This window comes from Erpetoichthys calabaricus, chromosome 9 (genome assembly GCF_900747795.2).
Source record: "Erpetoichthys calabaricus chromosome 9, fErpCal1.3, whole genome shotgun sequence".
NCBI classification, from domain to species: Eukaryota; Metazoa; Chordata; class Cladistia; order Polypteriformes; family Polypteridae; genus Erpetoichthys; species Erpetoichthys calabaricus.
The window spans coordinates 19,769,795-19,794,572 of NC_041402.2; the positions used below are offsets into that span (position 1 = coordinate 19,769,795).

Sequence of the window (24,778 nt, forward strand, 5' to 3'; positions counted from 1 at the left end):
AATTCATAGAAAGGATCATCTTAGTGAAACACCATGATGTTGTGCTTCATAACAACAGAGAGCAAACTGGACTGCTGGTCAATTTAGCCAACTCAAATGTTGCACTGGAAGAAACTGAGAAACTTAAGAAATACAAGGATTTAGAATTCTAGATGTGGAAGGTGAAAGAGAAGTTGTGCTAGTCATAGAGAATTAGGAACAAGTAAGAATGGATGTACTCAAAACTTTCACCTTCTCACAGACTAGCCATCTGTTAAGCAAACATTCTTGGATAAATTACTTTGAGCTCGTATTAAGATTTGGATTTACTAGCTAAAACAATCAAACAATTTTAATAATAATAATAACATGCAAATGCAGAATGTGCAGGAAGACAATCAACCATATTATTGTTGGAGTTACAATGCTGGCTTCTATGGAATATATAAACTGGCACAACATTTCCAGCTGTCTGCACTGGTTGATCTCTGGTGCACAAGGTGGAAAAATGCCTGAGAAATGGTAAACAACACATGGCAGAGGCCATTGTCAACACTGGAGAAATTATTATCATGTGGGACATAGAAGGGCAAACCGTTCATACTATTTCAACTAATTGTCCCAATATGATGGGCCATCACATAACACTCTCTCATTGAAAGAAGTCGAAAAGCACAGCAAATATAAAGATCTGGAGATCAGGATCAGCAGGAGGTGGGGGCACCAAGACTAATGTTCTGCCCATGGTTGTTGGTGCTCTAAGTCTGTCAAGGAAAGATTTGAAAAGAATCCACAGTTGCTGCCAGGACACCACAGAGAAGATTGCACTGATGGGAATCACTCACATCCTTCATAAAGTGCTTGGTTAAACCTTAGGTCTTTGGTCGGGATATGGTCACTGTAGCAGCTGCTAGCAAATTGCGGTGATAAACAAATTTAATAACGAATGTACCTACCATACAACCCGAAGAGTCCAGCCTTCTGTCAGACACACATTTGAAATTTTTTCTGCATCCCCCATTTTCCTTAGCGCAATCCCTCACTGGTCCAAATGAAGAAAGCAGATCATCAATTGTTTCGAAATAGGTCGACATCATAGCTTCTTCCCTTTAAAGAAAGAAAGATAGAAACAATGAGATCAAACATCCAGCAACTGAAATCTTATTTTATTCTGAGCTAAAGAAAGGCAAGAAAACACTGAAATTTGTTAAAGTTGAACTTTGGGAAGTCAAATTTATAGGTAGTGCTGACAAAGATCCAAAGAGGATAACACAGCAGAGGCCTTCAGGGGATTCACTCTGCTTGTTCAGCCATGCTAACAACAATGAAAAATTATTGAAGAAGAAAACTAAGCAGTGTGAAAAGATAATGTGGTCTAGTGACTTGGGTACTGGAGCATCGGGCACAAGATCTGCCAGTTCAACATCTTCCTTTTACTCTGTGGTGATGACGGTATATTTATTGTTAGGCTCTTTCTTTGCAATTACTTCCAAGTTTGTATTATGCCTAATTATATCAAACACGTGTTAAGAGCTAAGACATTTTTAGATAATGTTCAACAAAGGGAATACATGAGCCACATTGCTGGGCTCAGGTGAAGCTCTATAGACCCTCAACCATAGCACGTCTTGCAAGGAAGTTAAAGTGCTGCTGTAGTCACTGATCAGCTGCCAAAGGAGTGGTCATACAAAAACCTCAGGCGAGCTCAAACTGGGAGTCAAATGATAGAGACTTGAAGTAAAGTCGGACAAGACAGACAGCTGCTGAGGGTCAGTGGGTGGGTGTGATCCAGACCCCTGGGAGTGGGGAGACACAGACCTTTAAGGAAAATGTAACGGCTTTACTGCAAGCGCTGACTAATTGAGAATAGAGAAGAGTGACTGAAATCACCTATTATGATAAACTGATGCTGCTACCACTTAAGGGCTGCTGGGTCTCAGGTCGTATCATGTAATTTGTTTCACATCGTATTTGCTTCTGCTTTGGCATGATATATGATATGCTAATGGATAAAAAAAAAATTGAAAGCACTTACTCTGTTGTCTTGCTTTTTGCTCTATCTATCGGATAAGAAGGGTTTGCTGGGAGACGTAACCTAAGAGGTGTAGGGTCATTTGATCACAATGGTTTGGGTGCAAGCTTGTGGTACCAGACATTGTTCAGTGGGATTAAATGATACCCTGCTACAGACAAGGAATCCAGTAGCAGGAAGAAGTGGATCATGGTAGCCAACTTAGGACCGACAGACATTGAGTCATCAGACCCAGGAAACACGCCAACAGGTGTGAGTTGCAGACTGGGACACTGTAGGCTGTAATCCAGAGAAACAGGGCAGAGCAGCGGTCATGTACAGCAGCCGGCAAGTGACATAAGGGTGTGACATCAATAAGAAGAACCTTGTTGCACAGAACGGGGATTATGTTTTGGGGGAAAGGGCACACCACATCTTCCATAATGAGCAAGACAAACTCATTAGGTGACTGTAAGTTAGTTGCTTACCCTAAAGGTTTGTGCAGATATTTGAATTGGAAACTAATGAAAGCTCATTACAAAAGTGAAGCACATTCTGACAGGATCGAGCTTTTGAACTGAAGACAGGATTCTTGGCCAATGAAAGAGGGAGAAAGGTACAATAGGTTTTGAAGTGAAAGGCTTCAGTTTGCAGGAATACTCTTTACTCGTCTCTACTTCTCTGATATTTTACCAGAAAAATATGTGTGCTTTGGACATTGTGAGCGTACTCACATGTGCATTATGTGACATAAGAAACTTGAGATATTTTTCAGAAACATTTTAAAGATTGTTTACTGTTGGTCAGCATTGGCCTCCATTGATGCCCATTGTATGAGACACTTTGTTATCTCTATTCTGCATGTAAACATAAGATTTTTTTTTTCTTAGAAATCAATAGAAACAACATGGGGTAAGTAACAGATCAGAAAATGATTATTTTTCTGAGTGGAAAACGTTCATGTCTGTGTCCCCACATGCTTGTCAAACAAGTCATTTTAAAGCAAATCAGAATCACTTTATTGCTAGCATGTGATACATACCAGAATTGACTTTGGGTAAGTGCAAAAACACAGCATACAAGACAATACCAACTCAAGGCAACACAATTTCAACCCGCCATTAACCTGACACTGTGCTAACAACTATACACATATATGTTTCTGGAATAAAAACATTTACAATCTTCAATAGTACCGTCAAATAAATAGAAAAACTTTACAAAATAATATAGATTTCAAATAGTACAAGTGTGGCACCCTGCCCGGGATTGGTTCCTGCCTTGTGCCCTGTGTTGGCTGGGATTGGCTCCAGCAGAACCCCCTGTGACCCTGTGTTCGGATTCAGCGGGTTGGAAAATGGATGGATGGATAGTACAAGTGTATCAAGTATGAAGTATTTACAAATAGACAAGCAGCACAGTTACCAGTTGGAAGTAACAGTTGGGATCTACTGGAATATTTCACTTAATAATTATATACATGTTATTTTATCATGTCATTTCTTAATCTACATTTGCTTAAACAGAAAAAGTTCAAATACATAATAGCTTGTACCTCCTAATCCTGGAATCAGCTCTGCTCTGGACTTTCTCTACTGTTGTTATGTCTTTTTGTAAGAACTATACACAGTACTCCATGTGAGGCCTCACTAGTATGTTGTATAACTTAACCCTAACCTCTTCTGACTTGTACTCCATGCATTCTTCTCCATATCCTAACATCATATTAGCCTCGTTAAACACTTCTTGTTGTGATTCCAGCCATGAAGGGGTGCAAGCCTCAAGAAACCTACACAACGTAGCCAGACCAGCCATTAAAAAGAGAGGAAAACTGTAAACCTCTGGTCCATGGACTCCACCAAAAAAAAGGGTTCTGTTATATTTAAAGAAATTTATTAAAAATCAAATCAAAAATATACCAGCCCCACCATGAAGCATGGTGGTGGCTACATCATGCTGTGTAAATGCTTCTTTTTAGCAAACCCTGGAAGACTTGTGAGGGGAAAAAAAATCAAGCATAATATAGGGAAATGTGACCGTCCGGGTTGGTTCCGCAGTCACTGGCAGCCTAAACACGGAAGAGTCTAAAACATGTCTGAGGATGAGCCGAAATATAAGGGCACACATAGTGAGCAAGACATGGTGCAAAGTGATCCAGTGCTTTCACTGAAGACAATAAAGTGTCCAAAGTGCAGTGCTCTGCTTAAATAAATAAATACATAAATACTGTAAATAAGCCATAAAATCTAAGTGGTTGTGAAAGTTAAAAGTCCAAATAAATAACAATAAATATATCCATAAGAACAAGTTTAAAATCCAGGCAGACCTTCTTAAACCCTGAGCCCTAGTGCATCACTCTAAAACGACCTCTCCTCTGTTTATCCCGCAAGGGCCTTGAAGCATTATTTTTTTTTTTTGTTCTTTATTTCGCCTTATACAATTTCTTGTATTAGGAATTTGGTAGTTTTCGCATACCCCTTGGGGTCAGAGCACAGGTTCAGCCATTGTACAGCGCCCCTGGAGCAATTACAGGTTAAGGGCCTTGCTCAAGGGCCCAGCAGAGCAGTGGCCTTTTGGCAGTGACGGGGATTCGAACCGGCAACCTTCGGGATACCAGTGCAGATCCTTAGCCTCAGAGCCACCACTCCACCCCTGAGGAGATGCCTACTGACAAGAGAAATGTCCTTTGCTGCCATTCCTCAGCCTTATTCCTACTACAGCTGCCATTTACCGGTGCCTGCGGAAACTTAATCTGAGTGTATAGGTCTGTTCTTCTCCATGAGATGCTCTCATCTTCTGCCCTGTCAAGTGCTGGCCTCACACTCCTGTCAATGAGGCTCACTCCCAAATACCTGCCTCCATCTCAAACAATATGGCTCCCAATCCTGCCATTCACTCTACCTTTCCTTTAAACTCCATTTTCCTTGTTTCATTCCTGTATTGTCTGCTCCCGACTTTGCTGTACAGGCTCCCTTTTAAACTGCATCTGGACACAGGTGCTACCATCAACTGCTCTGAGGTGTAAATGAAGTACTTGACCTATTCGCCCACATTTACATGTAAATACGCGATCAGCCAAGCATTCCAATCAACCTCGGAGCGACCCGTGCACATTCCCACGATAGCCCTGCACCTGCTTGAAACCTGCACACGTATTTAAAACGCAGAGCGCCACGGACCTCTCTCATTACAGGAAAACGTGGAAGAAAACCTAATGAGTGAGTCTACAAGAAACCTGAGCATCCATCCATTCATCCATTATCCAAGCCGCTATATCCTAACTACAGGGTTATGGGGGTCTTCTGGAGCCAATCCCAGCCAACACAGGGTGCAAGGCAGGAAACAAACCCTGGGCAGGGTGCCAGCCCACCGCAGGGCACACACACACACACACCAAACACACACTAGGGACAATTTAGGATCGCCAATGCACCTAACCTGCATGTCTTTGGACTGTGGGAGGAAACCGGAGTACCAGGAGGAAACCCACGCAGACACATGCAAACTCCACGCAGGGTGGACCCGGGAAGCGAACCCACTGCGCCACCATGCCGCCCAACCTGAGCATTGGGAGATTTTTTTTTTTTCCAGCAAAACAACAACCCCAAACATAAAGCCAAAGCTACAAGGGAATGGCTTCAAAACAACAAGCCCAGGAGTGGCAGGGTGAGAGTCCAGATCTGAATTAGATTAAGAATTTGTGGCTAGACTTGAAAAAGTCTGTTCACTCACGATCAATATGACACCTGACAGAGCTTGAGCAGCTTTGCAAAGAAGAATGAGGAAAATGTGCAAAGCTGATAGAGAGAGACTCGAGCAGATAAAGACAAGGATGTCACAGGGCCTTACCGGAGATGGATACTTACGCAATCAATTACATTATGTTTTGTATTTTGTAATTAATTTAGACCACTTTGCAGAGGTCTGTTTTCAATTTGATATTAAAGAGTCTTTTTCCGTTGGCTTGTGTCAAAAAAGTCAAATTCTATCCACTGTGATTCATGTTATACAGCAAAAAAATGTGAAAACTTCCAAGGGAGTGAAGCACTGTAAGCTTACTCATACAGTCCAAGAAAACCCTAAAGACATCCATCCATCCATTTTCCAACCCACTGAATCCGAACACAGGGTCACGGGGGTCTGCTGGAGCCAATCCCAGCCAACACAGGGCACAAGTCAGGAACCAATCCTGGGCAGGGTACCAACCCACCGCAGGACACACACAAACACACCCACACACCAAGCACACACTAAGGCCAATTTAGAATCGCCAATCCACCTAACCTGCATGTCTTTGGACTGTGGGAGGAAACCGGAGCGCCCGGAGGACGGGGAGAACATGCAAACTACACGCAGGGAGGACCCGGGAAGCAAACCCAGGTCCCCAGGTCTCCCAACTACGAGGCAGCAGCGCTACCCACTGCGCCACCGTACCGCCCTAAAGACATTATATTTGTTAATAAAATGACTTTACACAATCAATAAAGGAAAATTTAAAAGGTATTTACTCATCAGAAAACCTGTGGAAAACAAACAGGTTGAATAACACAAAAGTGTGCCAAGCCTGAGTTGTCAACATTCAAAATTAAAATTTCCTGCCGCTCTCATTAATCTCACTGATGCTGCCCTCACCGTTTGGCAGCCTCTCCTGCAGTGGATAGTTGCTCTAAAGTAAAACATTTTATCTTTTTTGGTGAACACGGAGTATGAGTGGGTCATTTCACAAAAAATATGGGATAGCCCAATGCTGCAGCACCCTCTTATTAATAAATGCCCCCAGAAAAATAAAACAACATGCATACACACACTCCCCAGCATAGTCTGAGCACAAAATTCTATTTTCAAAAAACATATTTTTAATTAATCGCTTATACTATGATAGATTTTGTAGGTCAAAACCTGAGTAAGTTTTGAAAACGAACAATCTCGCACAATTAATCATGTTTCGGTTCTAAGCTTTTGTTTTCCCCCAAGAACAGTGTATTTGTTTACATGATTTATAATCTAATGAACAACAAAAGCAAATGAAATCATTTTTCTATTTCACATTTATATGTTGGAAAGTGTCACTTTTAAAAAATGCAGCTTAGCTTTTTGGAGACTACAGTAGAGCAGATGACAACTGCGGTATATTTTACCTCCCGTAGGTGCGAGGATAGACTCTGGCTCCCTCCACGACCCCAGATAGGAAACCGTGGTTAAGGATAATGAATGGAACTCTGGCTGCTTCCTGGCAATGTGATTTAAATGCCTTCATAAAACAAGTTCTCGCCATCTACTCTTTTGCTATAATTTCATGGTAGGTAAAATATAATGTCCCTGATGGAAATCCAGTTTTTCATCTTGTGAAGTGCACAGTATATATCCTTAAACCATACAGTCCTTAGTTCATCATATAGGCAAAAGAATCTGAATTATTGGTGGAGATAAATACATAATGCTGTTGATCCATCATTCATATTAAACTGACTTTGGGTAAAAGTACTGTATTAAGCATCATTTTAGAAAAAATAGCTAGAGTTTTGTATGATATGCGCCATTAGCTTACAAAAACTTGCGCGCCGTTGCATTTCTAAATGATTCCATTTATTTTACTAGATTTCATAGTTGCTGCCTGGCTCATCTTCAAGTGAAGTGAAGACCAAGTAAGGACACAACTGAGGAAGCTACATACAGGAAAAGCTGCTGACTTGAATGGAGTCAGTGCTCGAATTCTTAAGGCCTGTGCTGACTATTATGTTCGGTAATTTGAGGCTGATGACGGCAGACATTCCATGATAGACACCTTGGCCAGAAGTTATGTTAACTGCACAGTAGTCTTTTACTAAGGATTTTATGCAACCACTTGTCCCAAGATATCTCTTAACCCCACTACAGCGCCCCCTGCTGCCTAAGAATACTACCAATCATCCATCCATCCATTGTCCAACCCGCTGAATCCGAACACAGGGTCACGGGGGTCTGCTGGAGCCAATCCCAGCCAACACAGGGCACGAGGCAGGAACCAATCCTGGGCAGGGTGCCAACCCACCGCAGACTACCAATCATTATTACATTTATTTCAGTACATAACACTGACCAACTGTATGGAGTCCTCTGTCACCTGTTCAGTCTGTCCCTAAGGCTTCAGAAAGTGCCACTGCTACATTACCCCTGTTTCGAAAGAAGGCAGCAGTGGCGTAGCTAGGGGCGGGCGGAGGGAGCGGTTTGCCCCGGCACCACATTTTTGGGGGCAGCATTATTGGCCAACAGGTTCAGAGCAATTCATGTACTGTATAAGCAGCAGGGTTCGGAAAAATATCACTCATGAATGAAAAAAGTTAAATTCTCTGATTTTTATCCACAAATGCTCCAAAAATAATTTTCAGACTGTCCTTCTGTGATGGCATCAGACACAGTAGTTCAAATTTATGAGGCAATAACAAAAATAAACATAAACATCACACTGATAGATAGATAGATAGATAGATAGATAGATAGATAGATAGATAGATAGATAGATAGATAGATAGATAGATAGATAGATAGATAGATAGATAGATAGATAGATAGATAGATAGATAGATAGATAGATAGATACTTTATTAATCCCAAGGGGAAATTCACAAAACAAAATCCATGTCCACGTTGTAAAAGTATTAGTGTCCAGGGAACGAATCCACATAAAAGAAAGTGATAAGAGTGATCAATAAAAAAATAATAAAAAAAAGAGGAAAATAAAAGGTAGAAAAATAAAGTCGTACACGGAGCTGCTGAAAAGGCTGCCACTCTCGGCGGCGCCTGAGTCATCAAATGTCAATCAAACTGATAATAATTTCTAGGACGATAAACAACTAATTTACAATTTATAATTTCGTTTCGTTATCAATCCGAATGCGTTCTTGCTCTGCGCAGAAAACATCGCCACCTATCACTGGTTCTGGTTTTCGTAGCGTAATTATATTAAACTTATAATTAGAACACGGCTTATCAGTGCGTCTATATTATATTCTTGTCTAGCTGAAGCTTATGAATAATTATATGTGAAACATTATTGCTGTTTCTCTATATATGAATAAATCCATGCAAAATGTATCTTAATTTTTCTCTATACGTCATTTTAATTTTTTATTTAAATAGGTTAACATATTCAGATATGTTGGAGGGTGGCAAATTGAAGCATTGGTGCAGCACGAGCTCGAGCTACGCCACTGGAAGGCAGAAGCATCATCACCAAATGACTACAGACCAGTGGCACTTATGTTTCACATCATGAAGACCATTGAGAGACTGAACTATACATGTCCTCCTGTGGCAGACCACCTGCACCCACTTCAGTTTGCCTATCAAACAAAGATTGGAGTAGAGGATGAAATTATCTATCTGTTCCACAAGACTTACTCTCACCTGGACAAAGCTGGTGGCACTGAGAGGATGATGGTTTTTGACTTCTCCAGTGTTTTCGATACCATCCAGCCATCTCTGTTAAGGGGTAAGCTCAGAGATAAGCAGATGGATGAGTCTATGGTGTCCTCGATAATGAACTGTTGGGCAAACTGCAGTTTGTGAGACTCAAGGACTGTGTTTCTGACACAGAAGTGAACACCACAAGGAACAGGCCTGCCTGCTCTCCTTTTCACTCTGTACACCTCTAACTATAAATATAACAGCCGGTCATGTCACTTACAGAAATTCTCAGATGATTCTGCACATATGGGGTGTATTGATAAATGTGGATGAGACAGAGGAGAGGAGTCAGAGGGAGATCTTTGTTTCTTGGTGCAAAGAGAACTGTCTGCATTTTAACATCAGCAAAGCCAAGGAACTGCTTATTGAGTTTTGTTGCACAAAAGAGCCTTTATGTCCGGTCACTATTAAGGGAGTAGATGAAGAAGTGGTGTGCTCCTACAAGTACATGAGGGTCCACATCAATGATAGATTGGACTGTTCTCATAAAACAGAGGAACTATACACAAAATGGCAGAACAGGCTCTTTTTCCATAGGAGACTATGTTCCTTTAATGTGGGAAGTGACATCCTCTACATGTCCTACAACTCTGTGATGGCCAGTGCACTTTTCTGTGATGTGCTACACTGGTATCATCACATCAAGAGAGGTCCACCAAATTAACCAGCTAATTAGAAAAATGTGCTCAATTATGGGGCACACTCTGGATTCACTGGAGGTCGTAGCAAAGGAGAGAATGAAAACAAAACTAAGGGCCATTATGACCAATGCTGCACATTCTCTCATTCTGTCACACTTACACTGAGGACTTTCAGCCAACAAATTATTCAGCAGAAGTGTGTCAAGAAACATTATGGGGGGCTCCTTTATACCAACAGCAAAATGCCTGCAAAATGAGTCATTGTTAGTTAGAGGGTTCCTTAATTTTTACATTGTCTTTCTTGTTAGTCATTCTGGTTTGTGCTCAGACCATAGTGTGCTTGTACAGTATATATAATTATTTGTCTATCAATTTATGTATTTATTTATTTAAAGAGGTTGTATAAAAAGCCAAATTTCCCCCTGCATGTTTTGGAGGTGATGACATCTGAATCTAGCCTTGGCCAGGTTGATAAGGCCAGACCTGAGCCAACTACAACATTTCTATTTCTATAGCACATTTTCATACACAGGATGTAGCTTAAAGTGCTTTACAAAATGTCAAAGAAATACTTACAAGAAAAGAAAAACAAGTTAAATTAAGTAAGAATAATAATGAATGAGTAATAAAAAATAAATCAGTGCCATCTTACATAACATAGATATATAACTAATAGAAAAGTAGAGTCTAATACAGTATATCAGATCATATTCTAAGTCTGAGTCCAATCATAAAATCGGACTACCAAGAGGACAGAAAGGGATAGCCACCTGAGCTCCTCTCTCTTAAACCACAACCACTGTAACGCTCAGTCCACTTCTTGTCCTGCCATGCTAAATATCTTATTAAGCTGCTGCCCTCTAATGCCCAGGGTCTTCATTGTCCTCCACTGCCCTGGAAATCACGGACTCCAACCTCCACTGGCAGGCACTTTGAATTCTCTCCATTCTCTACATACTCGCTAACAAGTGGCTGATATTTGCAGAGTTTCCTCTCCCTCTTCCAGTGGGTTGTCAACTCCAGCATGATGATGGTTTTAGCTGTCCTAGACCAGATTAACACATCACTGACCGATACGTGCAGATCTATGGTTATCCCTACCAGGCCACTCTTACTGTTTTTAGGGGCCTATTTTCCACACATAATAAATAGAATAGTCTTCTCTGGATAAATTGGTCCTATTGGAATTTTCTTGCATCAGCTAACTGTCTTGTCTAGGAGTCCTGTCACTAATGACAGCACCACATAATTCCTCCAATGATATCTTCCCTTTACCATGCCTCACAGTTCCAGGTTTTGCCTTTGATTCTCAGTGTGTGGTTATATTATGTGATGAGTTAAATGTTGTGAGATTTCCGTCCTTTCTTACAAAGGCATACTGCCCTGAGTAATACAAATATGATGACGTTTGGGTGAAGCCCGAAAAAGAACCATACAAGCAGAGCAGGACGTTTACTGACCAGCCCAGAATAGGCTCACCTAGTCCATCTTATCCCAACTATTAAAAATAAGCATCAGTCTGCATTCCAAACTGGCTGGCCTGGCACACAGTACGCAGGTCAGAATTTCTTTCAGCCCCATTTATCCATTTACTGAACTCAATCCAAATTTAAGGTCATGTGGAGCCCAAGCCTATGCCACCAACATACAACTCCTGCTTGAATTCCGACCCCGTTCTCTCTCTCAAAACTTCTATCGCCCCGTGCAAGCAGTTCGCAAACAGGTTACTTCAATTGTGTTGTGGAGGTTCAAAGACACTAAGAGGGGCAAGAATGAGTCACGAAAAAAATAAAAATTGTTTAAGAAACCCTGGAAAAAACCAAGACGTGAATGTGAAAATCATAATCCTTGTGGTCCTAACCCCATATTTATCATTGAACATGTACTCAGAGCTCCTAAACAAGGCATACAAATAACAAAATAGCACATTATAGTAACAATTTGGAGTTGTTATTCTGTAATATTTCTCTAGAATGTTCTGATTCTTTGAATTTATTGACTTTGTTTTTGGATGCTCACTTAAGGTTTGTGTATTGGGCTTTGTTTGTTTAGGATTCATTTTTAGACTTTCATTTTTGCACTTTTCATCAATTTGCTCTTTTTTCAAATTTTGCTAATAAATCATTGACTTATAAAGATTTATGGTCACCTTTTGTTCACAAGATGGAGTTTTTTTCTGTTTCCCCCTCTTGTGAGGCATATTTTTATATGTTGAGCTTTAAATACCAGTTTTGCCATTTTTGGGCCTAGCCAGGCCAATGCCTGTTTTTAATAGTTGGGATAAGCTGGACTAGGTATGGTCCTTATTGTGGCTTCACCCAAACATTATCATACTAGTAAGCCCGCGATATCCAAGAATGGCAATCAGTTTCTGTTCCGTCCGATATCTGGATGGATGACATATCATGGAGGGTGGGTGCGTCTGGGGAAATAATAATAATAATAATTCTTTGCATTTATATAGCGCTTTTCTCACTACTCAAAGTGCTCAGCAATTGCAGGTTAAGGGCCTTGCTGAGGGGCCCAACAGAGCAGAGTCCCTATTGGCATTTACGGGATTCGAACCGGCAACCTTCCGATTGCCAGTGCAGATCCCTAGCCTCAGAGCCACCACTCCGCCTATTGTCATTTAATTACATACGCATATCTGTAGTAAAGCGGTCTCATTTTGTGGAGACGTGATTCCATTGCCTTTGCAAGTTCAGCCCTGCGCCCTGTGTCCCTATCCAGTTTACGCCGTGTAGTTTGGATGTCTGGAGTTTCCGTACTGTAATACTGTAATGTGATTCACATATGCGCTGAATCCTCTCGTTTTTGTTTTCTCTGTGGCGGGCTCGTTGCAGTGCGGCAGTGCGAGAGCGCCTCGACGCGCCCTGTGCCCAGCGCCCTGTGTCCTTATCCGGTTTACAACCTTTTTTGTTTTCTCTATGGCGGGCTCGTTGCAGTGCGGCAGTGCATGTGACATCCGGTTTACAACCTTCTCGTTTCTGTGTTTTCTGTGCAGTGCAGCAGTGCGCGTGCACCTCGATGTGCCCAGCACCCAGCGCCCTGCGTCCATATCCAGTTTACAACCTTCGGTTAGTAAGATGGATTTGTACTACTCATGGCAGTATGCCTTCGTAACACAGGACAGAAATCTCATGATTTAACTCACCACATGATATAACTATACTGAGAATCAAAGGCAAATCCTGGAACTGTGAGGCAGCAGACTAAACCCACAGTGCCACCTTCTTAATTCTAACAGAATTTTTATGTAGGCTTTCCAAGGAGTCTGCAGAGTTTCACAGTGACTGCCAGTTACTGCAGCTCTCAAAGACCAACCTACGCAATGTGGTGAGTTAATCAGAACAGATAAATTAAGTTATAACATTTGCCTGCTAGGTCGTATGTTGCAGATTATGCAATAACAGGTTGTGATTTTTTTCCGCCTAGAAACCTAATGACTTCAGAACACAACCTTCTAATAATTAAGGCCTTTTAAAGCCTTTTGAACAGAGCTGGCAGTGCTGTTGTCACATAGGTGTTATGAAAATCACTGCATTTTTATCATATATTAATCTTAATAATAGTTTCTGGAAAGCAGAGCTACCATTAGGATGTACAGTAAGTGTATGTGAATGTAATGTCTGCCTCAAATACAGCAATATGTGGTTCAGCTCAGGACATCACTCATTATCCAACCTCTTAACTCCTTACAGCAAAAGAAGTAAATCTAATTTATTTTTAAAAAATGCATTCACCATGGCTGGGTTAAAGGAGGAAGCATGTATGACTGAGAAACGCAAAAATTGTGCACTAAATGGGTATGAAAAAAGTAATTGCTGTGACACACTTTCTCCATTGTTTCACTGCTTCTGATATCGAAGTGTATGGTCTCTCACCACTTTCTGACGTCAGAACAGCAAATGCAAATAAGAGAAATGCAAGCAAATAAGCAAATTGGGTTAAAGATTGTGATTGCTTTACTCTGAATACATAAATGGATTTCAGTATGTATAGGCATTCAAGACATCTCTATATATAGGGTGGTTCAGATCTAACTATGCAACTTTTAATGCAATGCAGGAAAACAATGCAAGACAAAAGAATTGTTCAAAATATCTTGAAATAAATGAATGCAGGGCAGGTGCTGCCATCTATCAGCAACAAAAATAATTTTTTGTGAATTCTCAATGTAATAAACTTAATAAGTTATAGCATAATGAAAATTGCATAATTAGATCTGGACCACCTTGTATACAGTAAATAATCCAACGTTTGCCTGTCTGTATGTCTGTCCGTTTTTCACAAGAGAACTGCTTAATTGGTTTAGATCGGGTTTTTTTCTATAATTTGCTTGAACATTCTGGTTGATTTTGCGACTTCTCACATCGTGCTAAGAATCATAGGTCGCTTGCAGGAGTGATATATTCGCATTAATCTGAGACAGAGGCGGCAAGCCGAGGGGAGGGGGAAGCTTGACGTCAGGAGTGGGGAGCCGGGCAGGGCCCTCCTTGCTGTCCTGTTTCACTAATACTCAGGTGGAGCCGCGGGAGATGGCTAGTTTAAAATAAAGAACATACATTAACATCACAGATCCAGTTCTGGGTAGTGAGGCTGGAAGTTTCTTGGCAGCACTGGGCACAAGGTAGGTTCTGGGTACTAGTTCTTCATAGGGTTCATTCCAGTTTGGGATCACCAATTAACCTAAAACATACATTTTTAGGGAGACTGTAGGAAAATCCATGCAATGTGTTAACACCAACAATAACCTGAGGGGAATCTGCACCCACCCAGGACACTGGATCTGTGAGGCACCAATGCAAACTAATGTACAGTGGATTCAGAAGGTATTCTGACCCCTTTGGTTTAATTTTAAATTAATAAATTTGATATTTATGGCCATCAATCTATATCCAATAACCCATAATGACCAAGTGAAAACGCGTTTTCCAAATGGTTTGCAGATTTCATAAAAATTAAAAATTGAAATCTCTCATTCATTTAAGCATTCAGACTCGTAATTCAGTACTTTGTAGAAGCCACTTTGGCAGCAATTCTGGCTTTGAGTCTTCTGGGTAAGTCTCTTCAAGCTTTGCACACGTGAATTTGGGCAGTAGATCCCATTCTTCCTGGCAGATCCTCTTGAGCTTCATTAGATCTGATGAGGAACATCTTGTCACACATGAGCACTTAGGAGGCAGCCAGTACGTCCTGAGGTGAGTGAAATATTGCGAGACGGGAGTTGATTTTGAGCATTAATGCCTCTCTCCTTCATTCACCAGAGTCATGGAAGAAAAATAACGAAATAATTCACTCACCTTCAGCAGTTCCGGATTCCCAAAATGGTGTTCCTACCATCATATCACTTCAGACTCCCAAAGATGATGTCACTTTTTGGTCCTATCCTGATGATGTCACTTTCCCCACCCTTCCTGTTGATGTCACTTCCGGCCCTATCCTGATGACATCACTTCTGGTCCCATCCCGATGACGTCACTTCCGTCTTCCTATTTTGATGTCACATCCACTTGTACTTCCTTCCGGTTGCCATTTTGTATAAAAAGTCACAACTAACTCATGTTTGCTGTCAAATGCTATGTTTCTTTTTATCAATTATTTGCTCATTTTTTTCACAAGTCCATAAACTGCCAACTTCAGGTCTCTCGACAGATTTTCAAGGGAGTTTAAGTCTGAGCTTTGGTTGGGCCACTCAAGGATAGTCAGAGATGTGTCCCAAGGTCACCCCAGTGCTGTCTTGGCTGTATGCTTTGGGTCACTATTATGTTAAAAGGTGAACCATCACCCCAGTCTGGGGTTTTGTGCTTTCTGCAACAAGTTTTCTTAAAGACCTCTCTGCATTTTGGCAGCAGCCATCTTTCTGTCAACTGTGACCAATCTCCCTGGCCCTTCTTCTGAGAAGCACCCCACTAGTATTATAGTATGTTTTACTGTAGGGATGGTATTAAGCAGGTGATGAGCAGTGTCTGGTCTTTACAGACATTGTGCTTTGAGATCTGCCTAAAGAGTTCACTTTTTATATCACCAGACCAGAAAATCTTTTTTTCATGTTGTCAGACTCCCTTAAATGGCATTTGGCAAATTTTTCTTGAAGATTGGTGTCCGTCTATTAACTCTACCATAAACTCCGGATTGATGGAGTGCTGCTCAGATGGTCATCCACCTGACGGGTTCTCCCATTTCAGCGAGGACTTCTGAGGCTCTGTTAGAAGGACAATTAGGTTCTTAGTCACCTCTCTGACCACGAATGCCCTTCTAGCCCAGTTATTCAGTGTGACCAGATGACCAGCTCTAGGAAGAATCCTGGTGGTTCCAGACTTTTTCCATTTCACAATTATTGAGGCCACTGTGCTCCTGGGAACATTCAAAGCATTTGAAATGCTTTTGCTCCCTTGCCCTAATATATGACTAACCATACTTTGATCAACAGAGAGTTCTCTGAACTTCATGGGATGGTTTTTGTCTTCACATGCAGTGTGAATTGTTGGACCTTATATACAAAGGTGCACGTGTGACTTCGTAAATGATGTCCAATCAATTTAATATTTCACAGTTGGATCTCCAATCAAATTCTAGACACAGCTCAAGGGGAATTAAACCAAACAGGATACACATGACCACAATCTGAAGTGCCACAGCAAAGAGCATGAATACTCATATGAATAAGAGATTTCAGTTCTTGATTTTTAATCAATTTGCAATCTTTTCTGAAACATGTTTTCACTTGGTCATTATGGGTTATTGAGTGTACAGTAGATTGATGGGCAAACATGGCAATTATCCATTTAAAATAAAAAATCAACAGTGGTCTCCCCTACACATTCTCATACACTCAGATATGGGGATGGATATTTGAGGAGTGAACCGCAAGACAATGATTATATTTTTATATTATGTACATTAAAGAGCTATCAATAACAAATAAAATCAAAGTAGTAATATATTGAATGATTATAATAAAAGTAAAGTTGAATAAACCAGACTCTGCAACTATATGAATAAAAGGTAAAGCACCACTTCCGGTGGTTCTATTCAATAAGGTTGTGCAGAAAAAGGCGAGCTTCAAAAGGGCGACCTCAATTGGGCGCGGCGAATAAAGGCGCAAGTAAATAAAGGCAAGCTTCAAAAGGGCGACCTCAATTGGGCGCGGCGAATAAAGGTAAACGCAACTATGTGCAATGCCACATAGATATTTTATTATTATCTATCTATTATTATCTAAATTATCTACGAACGCCTTTATTCGCCGCGCTCAATTGAGGTCGCCCTTTTGAAGCTCGCCTTTATTTACTTGCGCCTTTATTCGCCGCGCCCAATCGAGGTCGCCCTTTTGAAGCTCGCCTTTTTGTGCGCGCCCTTATTGAAGGATACCCTTCCGGTTTGCAGAAATCGCCCAAAATTGGTAGAAATCTATGTTTTGTACCTAATACTTGGATACAAAATTTGGTTGACCTAAGTGAAAGCGTACTCAAGTTATCGTGTTTACATACACACACAAACACAGACAGACACACAGACATAATTCCAAAAATGGTATTTTCAGAGGTCTAAAACAACGATATTCATCAAAATCTTGAAACAGAACTTCTGGAGGATTCTGATACTTTCCCTATATTTTGTATACATGAATGTCAGGGAGATCTAAAACATCAAGATTCATCAAAACCTCAACATCAAATTTTTGGAAGATTACAATACTTTCCCTATACTTTGTATACGAGAAAGTAAAAACACAGTAAAGTGTGCAGAAAGTGTAGAAGTCTGAATAGTTTCTGAATCCACTGTAGCTGTATAGCACCATACAAAGGACAAGCAAAGAAGAAATATAATCCATAAAGATAACTTCAGGAAGCAGGGTTGGGCACAAATTAAAAAAAATTCAGAAAACAACTTTCAAAAAGTATTTGGATGAGATATTACGATAACTTGGATATTAGCAAACCAAGCAAGTATTATAGACAGATGGGTGTCCTCTCAAAGGTCAGAGTTCTTATCTTCTTCTTACTCATCGGGAGTTTGTTCCCACCTTGCATCCAATGCAACCATCATAATCACTGGCTCTCCAGAGGCCTCATTTATAAAGGTTGTGTATGCACAAAAAATGGCTTGAAATGTGCATACGGAACTTCCCAGGCAAATGTTAGGATTTTTAAAAGAAAACCTGATGAGGGGACATGGGTATACTTACAGCAACTCTGACACATGTGCATGCAACATCTCGGACATACTGGGAAATGATGACACCCTTGATCTAGCAGCGAAATGCAGCATAACCAGCTAAACGATGACTTGCGCTCATATCACCAAGCTGACATTATAATGTGCATTGACATGACAAACATATTACGCCTCAAAAATAATGAATTTGATGCACATACTGTATTTTAGTTCCTTCTTAAGTGGGCCAATGCTACATATTTGTACTGAAGGAGTTTTTTGGTTTTTCGTCAGTTTATATCATCTTCCTATTGTCACTTCACAGGGAACTGGATGGCAGGTCGGGAATACCTCAGCCAAGCTTCACTCCATCATGCCTGCTGTGCTGGAAGCCACTAACCAACCAACAAGGCACTACATCCAGTTTTTTGTATGGTGTGGGTGTACATACAAAAAAAACATGTGAACATAAAAATGCTATTTGCAGCAGTATCCGGTTCTCCTAACATAATCAGAGCACTTTACTGCACTTATATTGCAATAATAACACTTAACGATAATGAAGCTGCTTTTGTTGACCGTGGGCAGTTCCATTCCATTAATGCACAAGTCATCGAAGATGTGACTGGCAGACATTGTGTCTCGATAGTCTGGGTCAGCCTGTAATTCATTTATTTTAAGGCAAAGTAGCTTTGAAAGACATGATTGTACTGTATGTGGAGGCTGGCTGGTAGATAAGGTAACTAGTTGAACCCTCAGTGTTGCAAATGGCCTGCTTTATTCATCGTAACAGCAATCGCAACATTAAATGTGCCAGGTGATAATAGCTACCCACTCAGACAATGGTGCCTTATAACCTTTCCCAGACCCCTAGAGTATAAAGGAGATGCACTATAATGCCATGTATGACCATGCAATCTCGGTTGAAGAGCACAATCAGATACACCTAAATGCAGGTGGCAGGGTCTCAGTGTGTCAGAAGCCAGTTGCTCTACCAGCCAATGAAAGTCTGGAACATCATGACTGCATATGTATGAGGTTGATTAGCATGCTCCATATAGGGATGTTTCAGGGTGGCGTTCGAGGTGCATTCACATATAGTATGTATATTTACAAGGTGATTGTGATTTATAAACAGTAAAATGCATAAAAAATGTGCAAATGACATGTTTCACATTTTGCATTTTCCTATATTTTTGACGTATGCATTATTTCACGCTCAAATCACGTAAAGTTTAAAAAAACGAGGCCCCTGGAGCTTAAACTGGATAATGGAAAGTTGGAGGGAGAGAAATGTGAACTGTTCTTTGCTTTAGAATGTTGTCTGACAGTAAATCACAAAGTTTTGTCTTAAGGACTTACTGATTTAAGACTCCCTTTTTGATGTATGGACTAAAACTGTGAAAAATGTTCATTTTTAATTTGTACCATAAAAAAACCTTGGTATATTTATTTTGCATATATTGTAGTGAGGTGGGGCGGCACGGTGGCACAGTGGTAGCGCTGCTGCCTCACAGTTAGGAGACCCGGGTTCGCTTCCCGGGTCCTCCCTGCGTGGAGTTTGCATGTTCTCCCCGTGTCTGCGTGGGTTTCCTCCGGGCGCTCCGGTTTCCTCCCACAGTCCAAAGACATGCAGGTTAGGTGGATTGGCGATTCTAAATTGGCCCTAGTGTGTGCTTGGTGTGTGGGTGTGTTTGTGTGTGTCCTGCGGTGGGTTGGCACCCTGCCCAGGATTGTTTCCTGCCTTGTGCCCTGTGTTGGCTGGGATTGGCTCCAGCAGACCCCCGTGACCCTGTGTTCGGATTCAGCGGGTTGGAAACTGGATGGATGGATGTAGTGAGGTATATTGCAAAAGTTTAGTTAACCTACAGATGTTTAGAATCTAAGCTGGAAGCTGAGGAAATCCCATTTGAACACTAGGAGAATGTGCAAAGTCTAAGTAGACAAAACAGAAACTAAGGTTCCCGTTTAGATACTCTCATTGCCATCTTTATGCCCCAATTTGCACACAAACGGTTTTGGAATAATTCGGCCTCCAAATCTACTTGTGTTCAAAAGACAGCTACCATGGTGAGAAGTGAACTGTTCACATTACGAGGCCAAAATGACTCAGATCCTATTTTTTTGCCTGAATTTGATGCAAATCTGTTGTTTTCCGGGCTGTATGAACACAGAAATGTAATCTTTTCAACTGAGATTTGAGTCACTTCCATTTATAGTACACTAGCAAAATACCCGCGCTTCGCAGCGGAGAAGTAGTGTGTTAAAGAGGTTATGAAAAAGAAAAGGAAACACTTTAAAAAATAACGTAACATGATTGTCAATGTAATTGTGTTGTCATCGTTATGAGTGTTGCTGTCATATATATATATATATATATATATATATATATATATACACACACACACACACACACACACACACACACACACACACATATATATACATATACACATATATAACATATCTACATATATACATATATATAACATATCTACATATATATACATATGTATATACACACACACATATAGACATACACATATACATATCTACAATATATATATACACACACACATATATATATACACACATATATATATATATATATATACACATACATATATATATATATATATATATATCCATCCATCCATCCATTGTCTCCCACTTATCCGAGGTCGGGTCGTGGGGGCAGCAGCTTGAGCAGAGATGCCCAGACTTCCCTCTCCCCGGCCACTTCTTCTAGCTCTTCCGGGAGAATCCCAAGGCGTTCCCAGGCCAGTCGAAAGACATAGTCCCTCCAGCGTGTCCTGGGACTTCCCCGGGGCCTCCTCCTGGTTAGACGTGCCCGGAACACCTCACCAGGGAGGCGTCCAGGAGGCATCCTGATCAGATGCCCGAGCCACCTCATCTGACTCCTCTCGATGCGTATACACACATATCTACATAATTAACATCCGGCGCCGCCGAGAGTGGCAGCATTTTCAGCAGCTCCGTGTATGACTGTATGTGTACTTTTCTACTTTTATTTTTTACTTTTATTTTTCTATTTCTATTTTTATTTATTGATCACTCCTATTACTTTATTACTTTATCGTATTAATTTATTTTATGTGGATTCGTTCCCTGGACACACTTACTTTTACAACGTGGGCATGGAGTTTTACACGCCAAGACTCGCCTTTGTGAATTTCCCATTGGGATTAATAAAGTATCTATCTATCTATCTATCTATCTATCTATCTATCTATCTATCTATCTATCTATCTATCTATCTATCTATCTTCTATCTATCTATCTATCTATCTATCTATCTATTCTATCTATCTATCTATATATATATATACAGTGGTGTGAAAAACTATTTGCCCCCTTCCTGATTTCTTATATATATATATATTTAACCATTAGTCAAATATAACACAAGTAAACACAAAATGCAGTTTTTAAATGATGGTTTTTTATTATTTAGGGAGAAAAAAAAATCCAAACCTACATGGCCCCTGTGTGAAAAAGTAATTGCCCCCTTGTTAAAAAATAACCTAACTGTGGTGTATCACACCTAGTTCAATTTCCGTAGCCACCCCCAGGCCTGATTACTGCCACAACCTTTTCAATCAAGAAATCACTTAAATAAGAGCTGCCTGACACAGAGAAGTAGACCAAAAGCACCTCAAAAGCTAGACATCATGCCAAGATCCAAAGAAATTCAGGAACAAATGAGAACAGAAGTAATTGAGATCTATCAGTCTGGTAAAGGTTATAAAGCCATTTCTAAAGCTTTGGGACTCCAGCGAACCACAGTGAGAGCATTATCCACAAATGGCAAAAACATGGAACAGTGTGAACCTTCCCAGGAGTGGCCGGCCGACCAAAATTACCCCAAGAGCGCAGAGACGACTCATCCAAGAGGTCACAAAAGACCCCAGGACAACGTCTAAAGAACTGCAGGCCTCACTTGCCTCAATTAAGGTCAGTGTTCACGACTCCACCATAAGAAAGAGACTGGGCAAAAACGGCCTGCATGGCAGATGTCCAAGACGCAAACCACTGTTAAGCAAAAAGAACATTAGGGCTCGTCTCAATTTTGGCTAAGAAACATCTCAATGATTGCCAAGACTTTTGGGAAAATACCTTGTGGACTGATGAGACAAAAGTTGAACTTTTTGGAAGGCAAATGTCCCGTTACATCTGGCGTAAAAGGAACACAGCATTTCAGAAAAAGAACATCATACCAACAGTAAAATATGGTGGTGGTAGTGTGATGGTCTGGGGTTGTGTTGCTGCTTCAGGACCTGAAGGCTTGCTGTGATAGATGGAACCATGAATTCCACTGTCTACCAAAAAATCCTGAAGGAGAATGTCCGGCCATCTGTTTCGTCAACTCAAGCTGAAGCGATCTTGGGTGCTGCAACAGGACAATGACCCAAAACACACCAGCAAATCCACCTCTGAATGGCTGAAGAAAACAAAATGAAGACTTTGGAGTGGCCTAGTCAAAGTCCTGACCTGAATACAATTGAGATGCTATGGCATGACCTTAAAAAGGGCGGGTTCATGCTAGAAAACCCTCAAATAAAGCTGAATTACAACAATTTTGCAAAGATGAGTGGGCCAAAATTCCTCCAGAGCGCTGTAATAGACTCATTGCAAGTTATCGCAAACGCTTGATTGCAGTTATTGCTGCTAAGGGTGGCCCAACCAGTTATTAGGTTCAGGGGCAATTACTTTTTCACACAGGGCCATGTAGGTTTGGATTTTTTTTTCTCCCTAAATAATAAAAACCACCATTTACAAACTGCATTTTGTGTTTACTTGTGTTATATCTGACTAATGGTTAAATGTGTTTGATGATCAGAAACATTTTGTGTGACAAACATGCAAAAGAATAAGAAATCAGGAAGGGGGCAAATAGGTTTTCACACCACTGTATATATATATATATATATATATATACATATCTACATATATATACACATATATATACATATCTACATATATATACACATATAGCTGATTACCCAGTGGCTTCGCTCACTGAGTGCAAGAGAAAAAAATAACATGTATGTATAAAATAAGTTTGTTAATTGCCAAATTTATTTTTCCACAGATAAAGAGCACTTACAATAACATAGAAATCAATATAAACAACATTAACATCATTATCATATGAGAATATGAAGTAATATATAAGAAGCACATTGCATATAAATATAAATTAAACAGTAAAATTTTCTTCTATAATACACTACCGTGGCTATTCGTTTGTCTGTCCAGGATTTTAAATCACCTGTAGCTCACAAACCGTTTCATCTATTGACTTGAAATTTGGTACACATATACTACGTCACGTGTACTATTCGCTTTCAGGTGATGATTTTATTACTCTTTTTATCTTTATTTTATTTTATTGTAGAATCAACTCACAGCTGTGCGCACCATACTAAGTTATCGCAACACAAAAACTAACTTAATCAGTTTTAACGGGAAAAGATGCCGACGAAAGAAGAGAAGCAGCAGGACGCTAGGGTGAAGAGCTGCTCATTAAGCAGCAAGCACATCAACCTCTGAGCAAACAAATGCTAAACGTACAGAGAAAGAGGATAAATAACATGAATGGTCATGTGAAGTGTATTCACTCCACGTTATCGTGCAGTGCGCTGTTACTGGTATTTTGATAAAAGAATCTGAATAACATATAAGAAGCGTATAAATTATTAAACAGTAAAACATTAACATTTAAGAAGTAAAGATACATTGAGTACTACTGCAGTGCTCTCGGGTATAGTACATTTTTTGTTTGCCCATTACATGCATAAATGTATACATTTTTTGGTGTACCAACCCGAGAACACGCGACATGACCCGGCAGTTAAAAGTTTCTCGCTCCACCAATTTGAACTCTGTTACAAAGTCTCGTTTATACCTCGTGTCTTCTCATTAAACTTGTATCTCGCGAATATGGTATTGCAAACGGCAGCTGGAGCGTTTCTATAAACTCAATTTAAACTTACTGTTTACACCGTGCTTTGAAGATGCATAGTACGCAACACGTGTTTCGCCGTAATTGTGGGCTCATCAGGCGTACACACTCACTGCACTTCCTTACGGGAATTGAACCTCGGACGTAGAGGCGAAGCCCCTAACGTTGTGCCACGGCGTGTGGTTCGTTCATTTGACAGCATGTAGATCGGGGTAATTACATTGCAGGCATTCGTAGTCTGATTCACAATCTGATTGTATGGGTGGTTACCTACCAGGTAACGCTTGTGGTTGGTCAGCAAGCCGGCTAACTTCTGCCACGGTGCCCTCTTTCAGTTGCGAGAAGCAGATTATAGAATGGTTGAAATAGTTTAATATATATAGCAAAATCCCCGCGCTTCGCAGGGGCTAATATGGTATTGCAAACGGTAGAGGGAGCGTTTCTATAAACTTAATTTAAAGTTACGGTTTATACCATGCTTTTTTTCATTATGTTTTCGTACCTTATCAATTGTGTAATGTGTTTTTTGAACAGGTTTGATTCATCGAAGTGATC

General features: G+C 40.5%; 1 protein-coding gene across 3 annotated transcripts in view; it reads right to left on the bottom strand.

Moving 5' to 3' along the window:
- Window positions 1-24,778, bottom strand: part of LOC114657387 (astrotactin-2-like) — a 2,479,169-nt gene that overhangs the window by 953,845 nt on the left and 1,500,546 nt on the right. For all 3 annotated transcript variants that reach the window (XM_028809185.2, XM_051931934.1, XM_028809183.2), the window contains one exon: window positions 936-1,086. In XM_028809185.2, coding sequence (XP_028665018.1) covers window positions 936-1,086 — 151 coding nt within the window. The remainder of the gene's footprint in view (window positions 1-935; window positions 1,087-24,778) is intronic.